Here is a 16,670-nt window from a genome sequence, read left to right as displayed (position 1 = left end):
AATGTTTAACAGAGTGTCACCACTTAATCCAACTCCAGTTAAACTGTGACACCGGTTGTAGACATCAGACAAAATAAATGATAAAAAGGTGGCTTTAGTTACACCCTTTAGCTGTGTTGTAATCAACTACATGTAACTATATGTAATCAAATATTTAATGGTCATTTGTAATGTGATTTGATTTCATTTTTGATATCCATAATTATTAGTTTTGTAAGTGAACTCCCATGGCCCACCTACAGTGCCTTTTGGCCCCACCAGTGGTCCCTGGCCCATACTTTGAGAAGCACTGCTTTAAACTTTACGACCAATAAAAAATAAACTCATATTGTTATATTTCAGTGAATTCTTAACTGTATATCCCTGTTTAAAACACTGTGGATTCAAACTTTTATATTTAATCTCATACTTCAATTTTATTTATATCTCTCTTTATCCATTTTTAAGGGGTTTTTTTCTGTCATGTATTTGGCACAATAGCTCACGTTTATTTTAATGTGTATAAAGTGTTTGTATTAATGATCTACAGACTTTCCTGTCTTTAAATGTTTAATCAAGTTTTTTTTAGATAAAAAAGAAAAACCTTGCTACATGCTGCAATGGTTATAAATAATTTTAAAACTTTATTTGTATGGGAACTGAAGTATATCAAATACATTTCTTTAGTGTAGATGCATGTTTTCCTTCCTCCCTCATAGCAGCACATCCTAACATGAAGCATTGTAGTTTGACCAAAAGTACACATTGAGGATGTAAGTTCTCAGTGATTGAAAACTCCATTCTTCAAACAAAGTAAGGTAGCCTGCCTACAAAAGGACTATTACCTCCAATGACTTACCAGCTTTAGTGACCATTTTGCTTTTTCACTTGTAGGTATACCAAGTTTTAAAGACGTGAACTATGATTTTCAAAGTGACTTGTTGCAGTTGATTGAGCTTAAAAATACGGTATGGTGGCGTGGCTCTTCATGGATTGGTAGTATGATCAGCTGTGTTTATTTAGTCTTAGTTTGATTATGTTCAGGCAGAAGTTTCAAAGAATGGGCGGAGCAGTGATTCATATGAAACGTAGAACAGCAGGTGGAGTAATCAATGAAACATGACAATACCTGTAAATAGAGACATACAAGAGCAGATAAAAAACAGTTAAAATATATACATTTGATTTACTAAAGCCATATAAAGTGTACACCACATATAAGCAAGTTATTTGTAAAATTGTGTCTTTTAAATCATATTCTGTCTTACTTTGAACTCTTGTACTTGTCCCTGATGGCCTGTTGTGGACGGCTCTCTGCATTCATGTACAGCTTGTGGAGTTCATTCAGGCAAGGCGCAATCTCATCAATGTTGTAACCAGTGAAGGAATGTAAGGAATCTGGCTAAAATACCAGTAAAATATATGTCAAAGTCATGTTTCAGCCTTCATTTTGACAAATCCACTAAAAAACAAATTTTAAACTTTGGCCAAAGTGATGTCCTTGACAAACTCACCCAGAGAGATCTGTTTATAGTGTAGATAGCTAGGCAGTAGGCTGCAGCTGCCACTATCGATTGGCTGTACTTGAGGAATGGATCAATTTCCAGCAGGCTTAACTCTGCAACATACTAGAAGCAGATAAAGACATCACCGCATCTAATCATGACAAAGGGACATGAAACACCAAGATTTGAAGTCTGACTCTCATTTGATTTGTTTATTTTGCTCACCTTGGCAAGATTCACAGAGGTGACACACACAGGCTGGATGGACATGTAAAGCTGAAGGAACTGGTTTACAGTGGGAGCTGCCATCCTATAGGCAAGCATTTGGAGGAAAATAGACTCTGTTCGAACCAGCTGCTTTTTAGTGTAGGTGCTGTCTGTGGTGTACACAAACTCACTCAGCTCAGGAGGGGAGATCTCTTCATACTTTCTGCAAGATTAAGTAAGATAAGGTTGTCACTTCTACTCCATAAAGTTTTTTGAGCAGTAAACTTGTCAAATCTTTAGGAACAGAAAGATTTACTTACGCAGCAATCATAAGTGCAGCTGTGCCGACCAGCTGAAGCTTGCCCCGTTTCACATATGCCGTGTGGGACAGAAAGCGGTCCAAATAGTTGACAGCGAGAAGCAGAGTCTCAGAACGAAGTTCATATTCTTGTACAACTTCCACCAGCCAATCCACCAGGATGACCCGCATGCCATTTGTGATCTCCGGGTGCTTACTTAGGTAGCCAAACCTTGGCCTTAACCTCATCTGCAGTTAGGAACAAAATATTTTGAAGCATATCTCCATATGTGCAATGTATTTGATCTTTTCTATAAACAGTAAAATTAAAAAAATAAATAAATAAATAAATAAAATGTAAGGACTCATACAGTGCCTATAAAAAATATTCCCCCCTTGAATTTTTACCCTTTTATTGATTATAAATAATCACTCATGGTCAATGTAATTTGGCTTTTATATATCCCAAAATACCTCTTTAATGTCAAGCTGTAAACAGTTTTTTACCAAGTAATATCTATCAAACAAAAAAAGTGTTCAAGTCAGTGTTTAGTAGATGCACCTTTGGCTGCAATCACTGCACTGAGTCTGTGAGGACAGGTCTCAATCAGGCTTGCACATCTGGACTCAATTCTTTCATGCAAAACTACTCAAGCTCTATCAGGTTGCAGGTTGTTTTCTTTTGCAGATTGAATAAGATTGTCCTCCAGGATTTTCCTATATTTTGCCACATCCATTTTGCCCACTGCCTTATAAGCCTTCCAGGGCTTGCTGCTGAAGCATCTCCACAGCATGATGCTGCCACCACCGTGCTTCAAATTGGGGATGGTGTGTTTGGGGGGATGTGCAGTGTTTGGTGTCTGCCAACTCCTCTAGAGTAGTCATAGGTGTCTTGGTGGCATCTCTCACTAGTCTCCCTCTTGCATAGTCCCTTAGTCTGTGTGGAAGGCCTGATCTAGACAGATTTACACATGTGCCATATTCCTTCCATTTCTTGATGATGGATTTAACTGAACTCTGGGGGATGTTCAGAGCCTAGGATTTTTTTGTATCGATCCCCTGACTTATACTTTTCAATTACCTTTTCCCTGAGTTGCTTGAAGTGTTCTTTTGTCTTCATGGTGTAATGGTAGCCAGGAACACTAATTAACCATTGACTGGACCTTCCAGAAACAGGTGTCTTTATACTACAATCGCTTGAAAAAACATTCACTGCAGGTGAGCCTGTTTCATTAGTTGTGAGACTAATAGCACCAATTGGATGGACCTCTGTTAATTTAGGTCAGTCACTTTAAAGAGGATGAATATTTTATGTGCTCATTTTATCTTACGCATCTTTATTTAATTGATATTACTTTGTAGAAATCTGTTTTTTCTTTGACATTGAAAAGAGTTTTTTGGGGTAAAAAATGCCAAATAATACTGACCATGATTGATTTATAAAATCAATAAATGTTTAAAACATCTAAGGGGGTATATACTTTTTATAGGCACTATATTTGAGATTATTTCTCACTTCACTCTCCCTTAGGTGCCGGTGAATATCCGGTGCATACTGGGAAAGACAAAGCACCTCCTCTGACATCAGGGATCTATCATATTCATACTGCATAGAATCATCCTGGTATGAACCTACAAGAAACAAAAAACAGCACTGGGTTGCACCAACTATTCTTAAGTTCAAATGTAGCCTTGTGCGAATGGGAGTTAAAAATTAGTAGAGTTTACACCCTACCATTTAAGATGTTGCACCAGCTAACCTAACTCTTAGTCAGTATAAAGTCCTCTGTAAATTTGGTTGTCATGGTGTATTGGTGGAAGGGTGGAAGAGCTTGGAGGATAAGGAGGAGCAGAGGGTGGTAGCTGTTATTTGGTGCCAGTGCTCTCTACAGACTACATCTCTCAGAAATTTATGACTACTTTCTTAGGACTTGTAATTCCATTATCCATAAGTGGAGATAGTTCCAGCTATCCAACAAAGACATACCATTTATTTAGTTAACACCTAATCACAACACGTTATTTTTCAAACATTTTCATTACTAATTGATTTAAGGCAGTTAATAGTTCTTTTCTCTGTTCAGAGACATGAAAGAGGCATGAGATGCAGAACTGTAAATACTGCATTAAAAATACTTTTCACTGAAATTAAGAGAAAACGTCATATCATCAAAAATATTTGGGTTAGTTTAGGATTTAAGCTCTGTGAGCTAGGTTGAGCCTTACATCTCTGTGGTGCAGCCAAACAATGACACAGCTTTGCTTGCTCAAACATAGGTTTTATTGTGGACTTTACACCATGATTTAAGACTTAACTTAAGAATAGCTGGTGCAACAGGCCAGTTGAGTAAAACAAGATGTCCTGAATGAGATGTGGTTATGTTTGACCGACTCACTTGAACTCAGTTCCAGCAGAAGTCTCGCATCTTCGTTCTTCATTGCAGCAGTCTCTGCATCCTGGTAATAGCTGTCTGAGACAACTTCTTGACCAGAGGCTGCAAGAACAACCTCACAAGCCTCTTCGATGTAAACATCGAAGCTGGAGCTGGAGGGACAGCTGAGAAAGGTGAGCTGCGAGCTGTCGGAGATTGAACTGTGTTTGGAAAACTGGCTTCCCTGTAGGGAAAACAACTCAGCATGACTGTCGTGGATGGTTGACACATTAAGTTTCTGCAGGGTAAAATTGATCGACAGTCATAAAATAGTATTCCCCCCACTTTAACTCATCCATTTACTCACCTGGCTGTGGGATCGACCTCGCTGCTCATTCTCTGACAACACACCGAGCACCGTCCGTGGCTTGCCCCGCTGGACCTGCAGTGCATCTGGTTTGATTGAGGGAGGGATGTTTTCTTTTCCAGTGCGACCACTACAATGGTTGTTTGTGCTAAAGTTCATCTTTAAAAAAGGAAAAGGCAAAGAAAAAATTTCAAAATCAAATAACAGAAATATTGATTAAATGAAAACATGAAATAAAGAGGCACAATAACCATCACATTTAGTGCTTAACAAATTTATTAGACCACCTGTCATATTTGTCTCAGAGACCATCCAGCATCGTGAAGTGCTTTAATTCGGACTCTTTCATTTTCAGTGAGCTCTCCATGTTTTACCATTTTGAACCGGAATGAGGAATTTCAAACTGAAATCCCCTTTTTATACCCAAATTTGAGCCGGCTCACTGGGCTTCTCTGAGAAGTCAGAAATGAATCAAGCATAACATTCAACGGTAAAACTCATTATTCTCTTCAGGAATGCAAGTAAATAACTATAAATTGACATATTAATCAAGAAATAATAATGCGCTTTACTATTTTTTCAGTTTTTTTAATAAATCAGTAAATTTGAAAATCATGGATAACAATAATAATTTGATTTTAGCATTAAAAATATCATTTGGGTTAAATAGCTTCTACTTATTGTTGTATTAACCATTGCAGAAACATAAAAAATGATTTTGGTAATGACAATGCTGTTAATTTAGGGCAGCTTTGGCATAAGCCTTACTTTGGGCGGTGGTCTAATAAATTTGTTAAGCACTATATATACCAGAGGATGGAACAAATTCTGTTGCATTTGTTGCTTTCTAACACGAGGGTGTAAGGACCTTTAAGCAAGATAAACTCCAAAAGGGCTGAAGATGATTAGATTGATAGCAAAAAGGGAAGAAATTGCATAACTATCAACTAAGTGAAGTTTGCAATCTGTAGGAAGTGTTTAGAAGACAACAGAGGACATAAAAGTTGGAAACCATACTTCATATAAGAACACTCTCATCAAACATTACCATACCATTTTATTTCAAAATGCATAGACACTTTTACTTGTCAGAGAAGGCTCTGCTCAAAAGATGCTCCCTGGGTTAGTCAAGCTGCATGGTTTGGCTTTCCAAAGAGCGCATTGATAGAAACCCCCAAAAGGATAGATATACACTCATGTCAATGCACACTGAATACAATAAAGTTACTTCAGAAGCAATGAATACATAGTAGCATAAATCTTAATATGAGGGTGCAACAAGCTTTATGCTATAAAGGAGGAGGCTGGGGTGGAGGCGGTTAAGCTTTTCCAGCAGGTGCAGCAGCAGTGTGGTGCTTTGGCATTAATGCAAGCAGGGATTAGTGAGAAGTGCATCATATTTAAATACACTGCTGTGTTGACAAAAAGAGCTGTGATTGGGAGCTGGGAGGTAATAATTTGGATCAGCTGGCTGTCAGCTGATCAAGGTTGGGCGTATGACTACCATGTCCTGCATGAACTAATACTGAGCTTCATTATATGGGCTGTACTGTTATTATACTAAAGTTGTATTGACAACGTGGATCACTTTTTCCCAAAGTCTGGGAATGATTCAAAAATGAAAAAGTGAGTCACAAGAGTTTCACTGTGTTTGATATGCCTATTTTTAAAAAGAACAAAAAATATGAACATTAATTTAAATTATATGCAAATAAACATTACTTTCTACAGGAAAACCAAAAGACAGCTTGTCTTATTCATGTGTTTATTTTATTTTTGAGTTGTTTATGAACACCTGCACTAATCTAATTAAAAATACATTATTTTGTTCATGTTTTTATTTGTTTTTGTGTACTCTGCCTGAAGGAAAGAGATATGGCCCAATATGATACCAAAAAAATAAAGCAACAATTACTTCATCATGCCATAAACTCCGCTGAAAACATGGTTTAAGGTTCTAAGGTTTTCATGACATCAGACTTTGAAAAAAAACTTTGACATGCTACTCACATAAATTACTTTTATTTACACAGTTAACCAAACTTAGGATTGATAGATCAGATAAATCTTGGACTGGGTGATGATTGCATGTATCTTTTACAAAGGGGTCACAAGATAAAAAGTTTTGGGAACACTGCCCTGGATCATTGATTCCCAAAAGGGGTCTGCCCCCGCCCTGTAAGGAGCTATGTCAGCTCTGACAAAATAAGATTTGAAATTTTGTTTTAAAATCATGATTAGATAATTTACAAATAGGCCTTGTGTAACAACACGTGTGTGGAGGCATATACTGTTGGGATTTTATAAATGAAAAACAATTAAAATTGATATTCAATTTATCTGTATGGGTCCTGGGGCTGCTTGGCGTTTCTTAGAAAGGCCTATAAGTAGGGGGGTCGCCAGGGAAAAAAGATCAGCCACTGCCTGAGATTACAAAACAAGATATGATGGGAGTACCAAACGAGACAAGCGTTCAAAAGAAATGCAGATAACATTAATAACTGTAACTGAAGACTTTACGCTGCAGCATTTCCATGGTTACAAGAACTGAGCAAATTCCAACAAGCACACAAACAAGATCAAACAAAAGAGGTAGAAAAAGGGCTGCAAACTAAGTGTATCATATTAAAGATAAAGCCTAGTAGTGTTTATATCTTACTTGAGAGTAACAGAGATACCCCTGACTGTAAACTTACCATCAGGATCGACGAGGTTGAACGATACGTTAAGACAATGGAAGCATCCTCCTCCTACTCAAGTCCCAAGAGGAGTTATTAACAATAATAGTAATAATTTAGAAAACGACAACCTTTCTTAGTTTGCCGAGTCAACAGCGACCCCTGCTGCTTTCAAACAACTTAAATTTTCTTCGTTAGATAACGCCAGTGCAAGGCAAACTTCTCTTTTGGTTGCGCTGCTAACTCATCAGCTGTTTCCTCCGAACTTCTTTCTGCTGGATCATTCGCAACGTTCGACGATGAACGACGTCGTACGTCAAAATGTGTTGCTTTGGTTCTGCTTTGGTTTTGGCTGATGAAGAAAAAGTTCAGTTTTAAAACAAATTTATTAGACCACCACCCAAAGTAAGGTTTATGCCACAGCTGCCCTAAATTAACAGCATTAGTAAAAACTGGTAAAACCAAAATCATCTTTTATATTTCTGCAATGGTTAATACACCAATACGTAGAAGCTCTTTAACCCAAATTATATTTTTAATGCTAAAATGTAATTATTATTGTTATCCATGAATTTTCAAATTTACTGATTTACAAAAAAACTGAAAAATAAAACAGTAAAGCACATTATTATTTCTTGACTAATGTATCAAATTATAGTTATTTTACTTGCATTCCTGAAGAGAAAAATGTTTTAGTGGTTGAATGTTACGTTTGATTCATTTCTGACTTTCTCAGAAAAGCCCAGTGAGCCGGCTCAAATTTGGGTATAAAAAGGGGATTTCAGTTTGAAATTCCTCATTCCTGTTCAAAGTAGTAAAACATGGAGAGCTCACTGAAAATACAGAGTCCGCATTAAAGCACTTCACGATGCTGGATGGTCTCGGAGACAGGTGGTCTAATAAATTTGTTAAGCACTGTATGTGTCAACATTCTGGTTTATAAGGATGACCGGGCCATATCTTTACAGTATAAATGTTAGTAAAACCTGTCCAATGTAAATAGGTTAAAACATGCTCATTTATTGGTCTAAAAACAGCCTAAATCACAACTTTTCATTCATGGCTGGCAAGGCATTTTGTCACAATCATTTTTAAGGGCTTTAGGCTTTTGGGCGTGTCATTTAGACTGCAAGAGAATGGTTAACACATTAACTTTGCCATGCTATTTACTGACATAATCATGTAGTCTTTACTGTCACAGAGATATGAATCAATACATCTTTATTCTTTTGTCAATATGTTCACCATTTACATTGTCATCTCAATATAGTCATGAAAAAGCATGCCATCAAATGTATCTAGTCAAAATGTTTGCCTACGGTGTAACAAAGCAGCAACTGCCTAGAGTTCAAGCTAAGATGTATTTGAGGTGTTTGAAGCCACAGTCCACTCCTGCTCAATAAAAGAAAGAAGAAAACAAATATTGATGCCAAACCTGATCCTTAATGTACAGATCGTCTTTAAATGTCCTCTTAAAGAGAGAGATTGGGAAAACTTTCATAAATCAGCTCTACCAGACACTTAATTGCACAACTTTGATTAATATCGACTACATTATTGATTCATAACATGAAAAAAGACCTGTAACTTAATGAGGTGGTCCCGGTGGAAGTTTTGAAGAGGATGTTATCAGACACATCCGTCTGTCAATACTCTATGATTTAATTTCCTGCCTTACTTGTTATTCAGTGTCTTTTATACGATCATACCTTGTGTTTGTGTGTATTTATGGATGTTCAGTCTCGCACGCGTTTGATCTCTGCTGCTGTCTGCACTGAAAATAAAACTGTAATTAAAACAAGTTCCTCTCCTGGTCTAATAAAGGTTAAATAAATAAATAAAATGACTTGGCAAAAGTGTTGTTTTTTTTTAGTTGTGTACAAAATAAAAGGAAAAACAATTACTTACCTGAATGACTATTTATATCTTTTAATTGTTAGATGGGAAAAAAAATCCATATTTTCATATTAAAAATTAAGAAAACACCTTGTGTTTAATCTGTGATTTTTTTTTTCCATTTTCCCTTTTTTCATGTTCTAAAATGAAAATTGTTGCTGACTTGACTTTGTAAATGTGTTTCAAGCACAGCACAAAGATCAGCAGATCTCTGGGTGCGGTCATTTATGGTAAATCTTCAGACCTACAGACAGCTCTTGTCAGCATGTCATGTTCAGTAGATGTGTGGAATCACTGTGAGCTGTCAAACAAGAATGTCTGTGTGATGTTTTGTGTAGTTGCTGGGACAGAGAGTGAGCAGAAGAGCTGATGCGCTATGTACTACACTTAAAATCTTTCATTCGATGCAACCAGTTAGACACGTGTCTTCACTAGGTTTTATCCTCATCTGATGCTATGAGCTTCACTATTTACTCCACTTGTTGCAGCTGCTTCCTTTGTTATAGCACAGATTTTCTGGATGTGTCCCGGGGCAGTGGAGTGACACAGATTTTATGTAACAAATATACAAACAGAAAAAAAACATGGAAATAAATTCAGTAATGACAACACATTTACAACAGGTTACACAGAATGTTATCCTGCTCACATCACCAGTCAATTGTGTAAAAACTACTCTGTTAAAATACAGCATGATGCAGAGTGATTCACCTTAGAAGAAACAAAGAGCCAGAGCTGGAAACAGCAGATCTAAATCAGAGGTTGGGAGGTGGACCAACATAGACGACATTCAGATAATTTAAGAACTATGCAGCAAGATGATCTTGCTGAAGTGCAACTTGTGGAATGTCTGCAAATTCTGCTTTGTCCACCAGGTGGCAGGCCTTTTCTTTCACAATAATTGTCTGTTTGAGACATATCAACTAGACTTGACATTCTTCCCAAGCCAAATAATTGTGTAAGTACCAATAAAATAATAATAAAAAGATATATAGGTCAGTGATCTATATGGTCCAGAGGGTAATTATGACCCTATAGTCCCAAAAAGAAAAATAACATGTCCAAGTTTGGACACATCAAACATGGAAACCTTAGACAGTATGCACTCTTATCTTTTTAGACTCAAACCAACTCCCATTGAATTAATTTTTTAAGTAAGCATCCTTGAAACTGTAACTCTCCCTCTTGTTTTGTTTGGGCTATTTTGTGTGGATGTGTTCCGTTTTATTTTTTGGCTCTAACACTCCAAGTTTGGAGGGCACTAAGTTGGAAACGTACACTTTAAAATGACAACAAAGCCTTTTCTAACTCAAACTCCCCAGGGACTAGGATGGTGCAAAGCAGTGAAATATTCAGCTGATAAAATTACTTAAGTATCTTCTTTTGAAAGCAGTAAGTTTCTTCTTTGCCTCCAAACTCAGAATATGTTAAGGCGTTGCCTGTAATATCTATCCCCATGATGTGAAAATTCTAACATTTTTGTCACAGGGGAAAACAACAGGAGTTGATCTAAAGATGCCGGTAAAGACGACTGAAAGAAGCCTGAGCTTTAACGGCATTCTCCTCCTCCCTCAGCTGCAGCTGCTGCAGAACAGCTCCAGTGAAGCAACAGAGGATTAAAGATTCCAATTTGCAACCTTTTGGTCACAAAGCAGCTTCTTCTTCATCCTTCAGCCAACCATCGCTCTTTTACTCTGCTGATTTCAAGGATTCAGGTTTAGGATGCTTAGTTTTAATCTATTATTGTTCAACATTTCAGCCTCCATCTTTGACCAGAATAATATTTTTCTCTTCTGATAAAATGTAAAGTTTCTTCTTAATTTGTTTTGGTTTAATTCTGGATTTTAATCTAATCTTCAGACATTTTATTTTCCTCAGGTGACAAACAGTTTTAGTCCTATGATTGTACAAATTTGAATGGACTCCTTATCAGGCGGGAATTTGCTCTAAGAGACATAATAGGGGCACATACTGTAAATAGGGTCTTAAATCTTGCTTAGGTGTATTTTTCATAAACCAGTTAATAATAAAATTTACTATTTTTGTAAAGAAAAAACACAGTAAATAGTGACATGGTTGTCTAGTCCAGTCATTCCATGCAACAATGACTTACAGAAGTTTACATATTAACATATGCTGCACTCTTGCCTCCTTACAAAATTATGAATAATCCTAATTTGAAAATAACAGAGGCTGTCACTTTGAATTTTCATTCATTTCAGTCTTACAGGGAAAGACTGAAAGGTATATTTCCAAAGGAAAGTGCACTTTCAAAGAGCTCACTGCATCTTCCTTATAGTGTTTTAGTTTCTCAGCATAGGTGGGATTTCTCTATGCTGATAACTTCTCGCATGGTGCAAAAGTGTCGAATACCAAAAGGCATTGTGGTAAAACTCTGCAGATTAAGCAAATGCCCAGGCTACCCTGGTGTGCTTTAGTTGAGCTCACAGTCCTAAGTTAAAGGAACAACTCACAAATTTCAAGTTGAAATGGCCCACAAAAGGACACCACTGCTGCTAAAGCACAAAACTGGATTAGATTCATGCAACATATTACATTACTTCAAAAAACACTCAAATACATGTTTAAGAGTGCATTTCCTTCAGGTTCCCACCTAATTCTTTATGTTCCCAACCTTGCAAGAGTATGACAGACAAAGATGAATATACTGCTATTATAAGGGGACACAGGAGTGTCAGTCCATCCCAGTCCCAGTATAGGACTCTTGTCCCATCCTGCTTATTTTTTAAAATTACTTCACATTCTCCATTTGGCCAGTGAAATGGCAGTACTTACAACAGTTCACCTGTTGGAACATGCCATATAGAGCTATTGTCTTAAACCAAAAATGCAAGCATGTCATAAATGTCCTGTAATTTATGTTCAGTGTGGTACAGTGTCTGCCTGCAACAAATCAGCAAACAGACACCATAGCTGATAGAAATAACAGCCTTCATTCATATTAGAACTGTGTCTGTGCATATAAGTTGGTCCATCATTGCCCCTCCCCGTTGACTTTTCCTTGTCCCGTCCAAATCATGTGATTAGCAGTGAAATCCATTCCTGTCCTGCATGAATCCTATGGGAAATCTCTGACCTGTGGAACTCCTGTACTTTATACAGTAAGCTACACACTACTGTGTACTAGGTTTTGTCAGATGCCATACCTGTTAAAGTTGCTTCTATTCAAGCATTCATAGCACATATTCACCAACATGTTCGCCTGAAAATGTCATTTTATGGACCTAGAATAGATAAAATCAATTTGCAAAAAATAAAAGTAAACCTGAAAAAAATAATAGGCACAGTAATCATCTCCCTGGCAGAAAAGAAGTGTTTAAACTTTGTTCCAATCAGAACCCGACATTTCCTAAGCTATTTGGTCCAGGGGAGATTGAGATAAGATGGCCTGCTGTTACTATTTCCTCTTGTCAAAATAAAATCAATATCTGTCATAACAACTGAGCGTACACACATAAATTCATACTTACACACAAAAAACACAAACATGCACCTGCTCAGGGGACACAATGTCTCCCTCTCTTCCTCTATGTTTTGTTTTTCCTCTTCCTCATTTCCGTTCAGCCTCTGAGCAGATGCAGATTGCTTGTGACAGATAGCATTGGGCTGCTGCCATTTCATTAGCGTGATGTATTACTGGTGACAGGCCGGGTCCAGATGGGCTCATGGTTTGAGCATCACTTCTAAAACACTGTGCCATGTGAGAGAATCCTCTCCAGCTGAGGATTCACAGCTCTCATCTCCAAGCAGAATCCTCATCCTGTGGTGTTCCTCCTGCTGGAAGAGAGCACAGCAGAGGTTACCTCTCTCACCCAGAGCCCAGGATCAGGATTGTCACTCAGAGGATTATTCAGAGAAAGGAACTCTCATCTGCTGAGTTTATTTATGTTTACAGGCATTTAGACATTACTACCTTTTGCACAGTTAAAGCTGATTTTTTTCACCTCTTTAAAAGTCAAATCATGGTGCTCCCTGAAACATCATTCTGTTCCCTCAAGTCTTTGTGACAATAGCCACAATCCTCTTCTCCCCATCATTCAACTTTCTTAATAAGGAAAAATGGAACAGCATCCACTGGAGAGCACTGATTAATCAGTTCAAGTTATAAATAATTTAAACCTTTTAATCTTGACCTCCAAAAGGTAACCAGTTAATCCTTGAGTCTGAAAGAGCACTTCAAATTGCAATGTTTGAAAAAAATTCCTAGAAATATAATTACAAGAAGCAAGGGATAAACATGAGACCCAGAGAAATTGCCTTACAGTTGGGTTGTCTCATTTGTTATGATCCAATCATCCTTTATAACTTGTCCCAGAGCATCTTCTAAGCACAAAACACATGAAAGCCTGCTTGGAATTTGCAAAATACTCCATGTGAATGCCCAGCAGGCTTTCATGTGTTTTGCACTAAGGAGAGGCTTCCATCCAGCCCCTCTGGCATGAGCCCAGACCGGTGAAGGGCTGCAGTAACGTTTGGCCATGTGGGACTAGTCCCACCTCCACACAGGATCTCTGGAGCTCAGCCGGAGTGGCCATCAGGTTCTTGTTCATCTCTCTTACGATGGCTCTTCTCCTGTTCTCAGTTTTGCTGGGTGACCACCTCTTGGAAGGGTCCTGGTTGTGCCAAACTTCTTCCATTTTAAATTACAGAGGACACTGTGCTCTTGAGAACCTTCAGTGTAGGAGAATTTTTTGTAACCTTCCCCAGATCTGTGCCTTGCAACACTCCTGTATCTGCACTTCCTTTGACCTCATGGTTTGGTATTATGCATTGTCAGCTGTGAGGCCTTCTACTTATCCCGTTTGGGGTTGCAGGGGGCTGGAGCTTATCCCAGCTGTCAGTGGGCGAGAGGCAGGGTACACCCTGGACTCATGGCCAGTCAACCACAGAGCTAACATGTAGAAACACAACCAAGCACCCTCACCTACGTCCAATTTAGAGTCACCAATTAACCTAATGAGAATGTCTTTGGTGGTGGGAGGAAGCCAGAGTCCCTGGGGTAACCCCTGCATGCACAGGGAGAACATGCAAACTCTGCACAGAAGGCCCTGGCCGGGACCCTTCTTGCTTTGAGGCAACAGTGCTAAGCCCTGCACCACCATGCAGCCCCTTTCCCAAGCATGTCCAATCAATTTAATTTATCACAGGTGAACTACAATCAAGGTGTAGAAACATCTCAGCAGATAGGGAGAAGTGGGAGGAATCTGAGCTAAATTTCAAGTGTTTTGCAAAGGATCTGAACACTTGTGTCTATGAGATATCACCTAAAACATCAAGCTAAAACATAACTTAACTGAAAAAAATGAAGGGAGTCTGAATACTTTCTGAATGCACTGCATGTATAAAAGAGATTTATCAATAAAAACAACATCAAGTCTCTGATGAATGTAGGTGCAGTGGCAGGTAGGTTTGAAGGAGAATAAATAAGCATTTATTTTGTCTCATTTAGATTCACCAATTAAGTAAGAGCACTGGAATAACTGTTATATACATAATGAACTGTTATCAAACTACAGTCTGCCTGTTAAATGAAATGTACATTGAATCAAATAGAGTAATTAAAAGAGTAGAATTACCATTACAACAAAACAAACTGTGAGTTAATAGTGACCTGCAGCTCTAGTCTCCCTCACTGAAAATAGTGTGAAATTATCTAGCCAGGTTGGTTATAGGACTATTCTTGGCAGCTAATACCTATTAAGCTTTTATCTGCTCCCATGTGGAGTGTATTGCACACAGAGCAGTTTATGTCTCTGTTGGCACTTTTACCTCTATCTGTTATGAGCTGTATGTGTGTAGATTGGACAACACAATGCAAACCCTCTACAGAATGCTAGCAGCCAGCTAGCAGCCTTATTCTTGGCTCTGATGGAGGGTTTGTAATCAGCATTTTGACATCCAAGTTTTCAAAGCAACAAGAGACAACAGGACTTCAAAGAGCCCAAATCATCCCTGCCAAACATGCAGAATAAAACAATTCTCAAAACTCCACCAACCCAACACTAACAAACCACTCCTACAATAAAAAAAAAAAAACCCTAACAGATAATTTACATTATCATCTGCCTGAAGGTCACATTTTTCCCCACAGTCCTAGCATGATGATAATGCTTTATTTTATGATCCTCATGCAAATTGGAGAACCTTTTGTTGAGGAATATGAAGTGAAAATTTGAAGGCAATCTCCTCCATTAAAAGGCCCGTCACTGTAATGAGCCGGGGGCATAAAAGAAAATGAGCTGTGAGAGAGGAGAAGACTTTTATGTCAAGATTGAGACAATCGATTGTCTGTTTCCTATGATGAAGGAATAATTACACTGCTGGTTTAAACAGGATACCACTACACACACATAGACACACAGGTCTCTTAACCAATCTTCAGCCAGCAGGGAAGCACTTAAGAGAATTTCACAGGAAGGATTGTGGCAATAACCAAAATGATGCAACAAAGCTTTGATGAAAGTTTAATTTCTTACTTGGGCTCTGCTGCCTTTTTTATATTCATTTGCAATTAGGTGAATCATAGAGGAAGGCGTTAAAAGAGATGTTAGCTAGCATAAGAAGATGAACTATTCAGTCATGCTTTTTTTACTTGCAATCAATATACTTAATTTGGAGGCAAGTTTTACATGACATTCCTACTTGTCTGCATGCCTAAGCCATGCTATGTATGAATTATGAATGAAAAAAAAGTAGATTTTTTTAATGCAATTTAGGCCCCCCAAATCTTTTCGGTGCTCTAAATTATTCATATATTCAAATGAAACCGACTTTGTGGACATTTTTTCCTTTCTTCTCTTTCATGAATTTAGAGTGTAGCCTTCAGAAGCAACCGGGGGGAAAATTGCCAAGACTATTAGTGGCTAAGGTTTTACTAGAGCAGGGATTTCACAAGGTTTCAGTTCACTTCTGGGCATCTTGGTCACACTTCTTTGTACACAGGTGTTTTTGTTTGTTTCTCTTCAGGATGTTTTTGACACTGCATCAATATCGTGTTTCCATCTGTCTCATTGATATTCTGGACATGTGCTCGCCTGTCAGGCTGCTGTCCTAAGAGTGTGGTGTGTGTGTCACTGTTATGCCTCAGTATGTTTCCTCTGCTCCCTGCCCTCAGATCCGTGCGGCTCATTTTGACTGGCATGACAGTGCCATGAGACGAGAAGCTGTGGGGAAGTCTGTGCATTTTCTTTTGCTTGTGCGTGATCTTGGAAATCTCTGAAAGCCAAACTGAACATTAAATCTTAGAGACATGGACAGATAATAATCTATTTTACTTTTTCTGTCATGATTCTTTCAGGAGGAATTTATTTTTTCTCAAGCAATACGGCAAATAAAAGTCAACTTTCA

General features: G+C 38.0%; 1 protein-coding gene across 4 annotated transcripts in view; it reads right to left on the bottom strand.

The window, feature by feature from the left end:
- Positions 1-693: 693 nt before the first annotated feature.
- Positions 694-16,670, bottom strand: part of ccna1 (cyclin A1) — a 29,221-nt gene continuing 13,244 nt past the window's right edge. For 3 of the 4 annotated variants that reach the window (XM_041800676.1, XM_041800674.1, XM_041800675.1), the window contains 9 exons: positions 12,794-13,100; positions 4,729-4,887; positions 4,386-4,605; positions 3,506-3,621; positions 2,012-2,238; positions 1,710-1,914; positions 1,494-1,607; positions 1,248-1,381; positions 694-1,108 (listed from right to left, as the gene is read on the bottom strand). In XM_041800676.1, the coding sequence (XP_041656610.1) occupies positions 1,057-1,108; positions 1,248-1,381; positions 1,494-1,607; positions 1,710-1,914; positions 2,012-2,238; positions 3,506-3,621; positions 4,386-4,605; positions 4,729-4,887 (1,227 nt within the window). In that variant the 5' untranslated portion in view covers positions 12,794-13,100 and the 3' untranslated portion in view covers positions 694-1,056. The remainder of the gene's footprint in view (positions 1,109-1,247; positions 1,382-1,493; positions 1,608-1,709; positions 1,915-2,011; positions 2,239-3,505; positions 3,622-4,385; positions 4,606-4,728; positions 4,888-12,793; positions 13,101-16,670) is intronic. The other variant, XM_041800677.1, reaches the window with a different exon arrangement.

Source organism: Cheilinus undulatus, linkage group 12 (assembly GCF_018320785.1).
Source record: "Cheilinus undulatus linkage group 12, ASM1832078v1, whole genome shotgun sequence".
In the NCBI taxonomy this organism is placed as follows: Eukaryota; Metazoa; Chordata; class Actinopteri; order Labriformes; family Labridae; genus Cheilinus; species Cheilinus undulatus.
The sequence above is the reverse complement of the archived record's forward strand: the minus strand, read 5'-3'. Positions and strand labels throughout refer to the sequence as shown.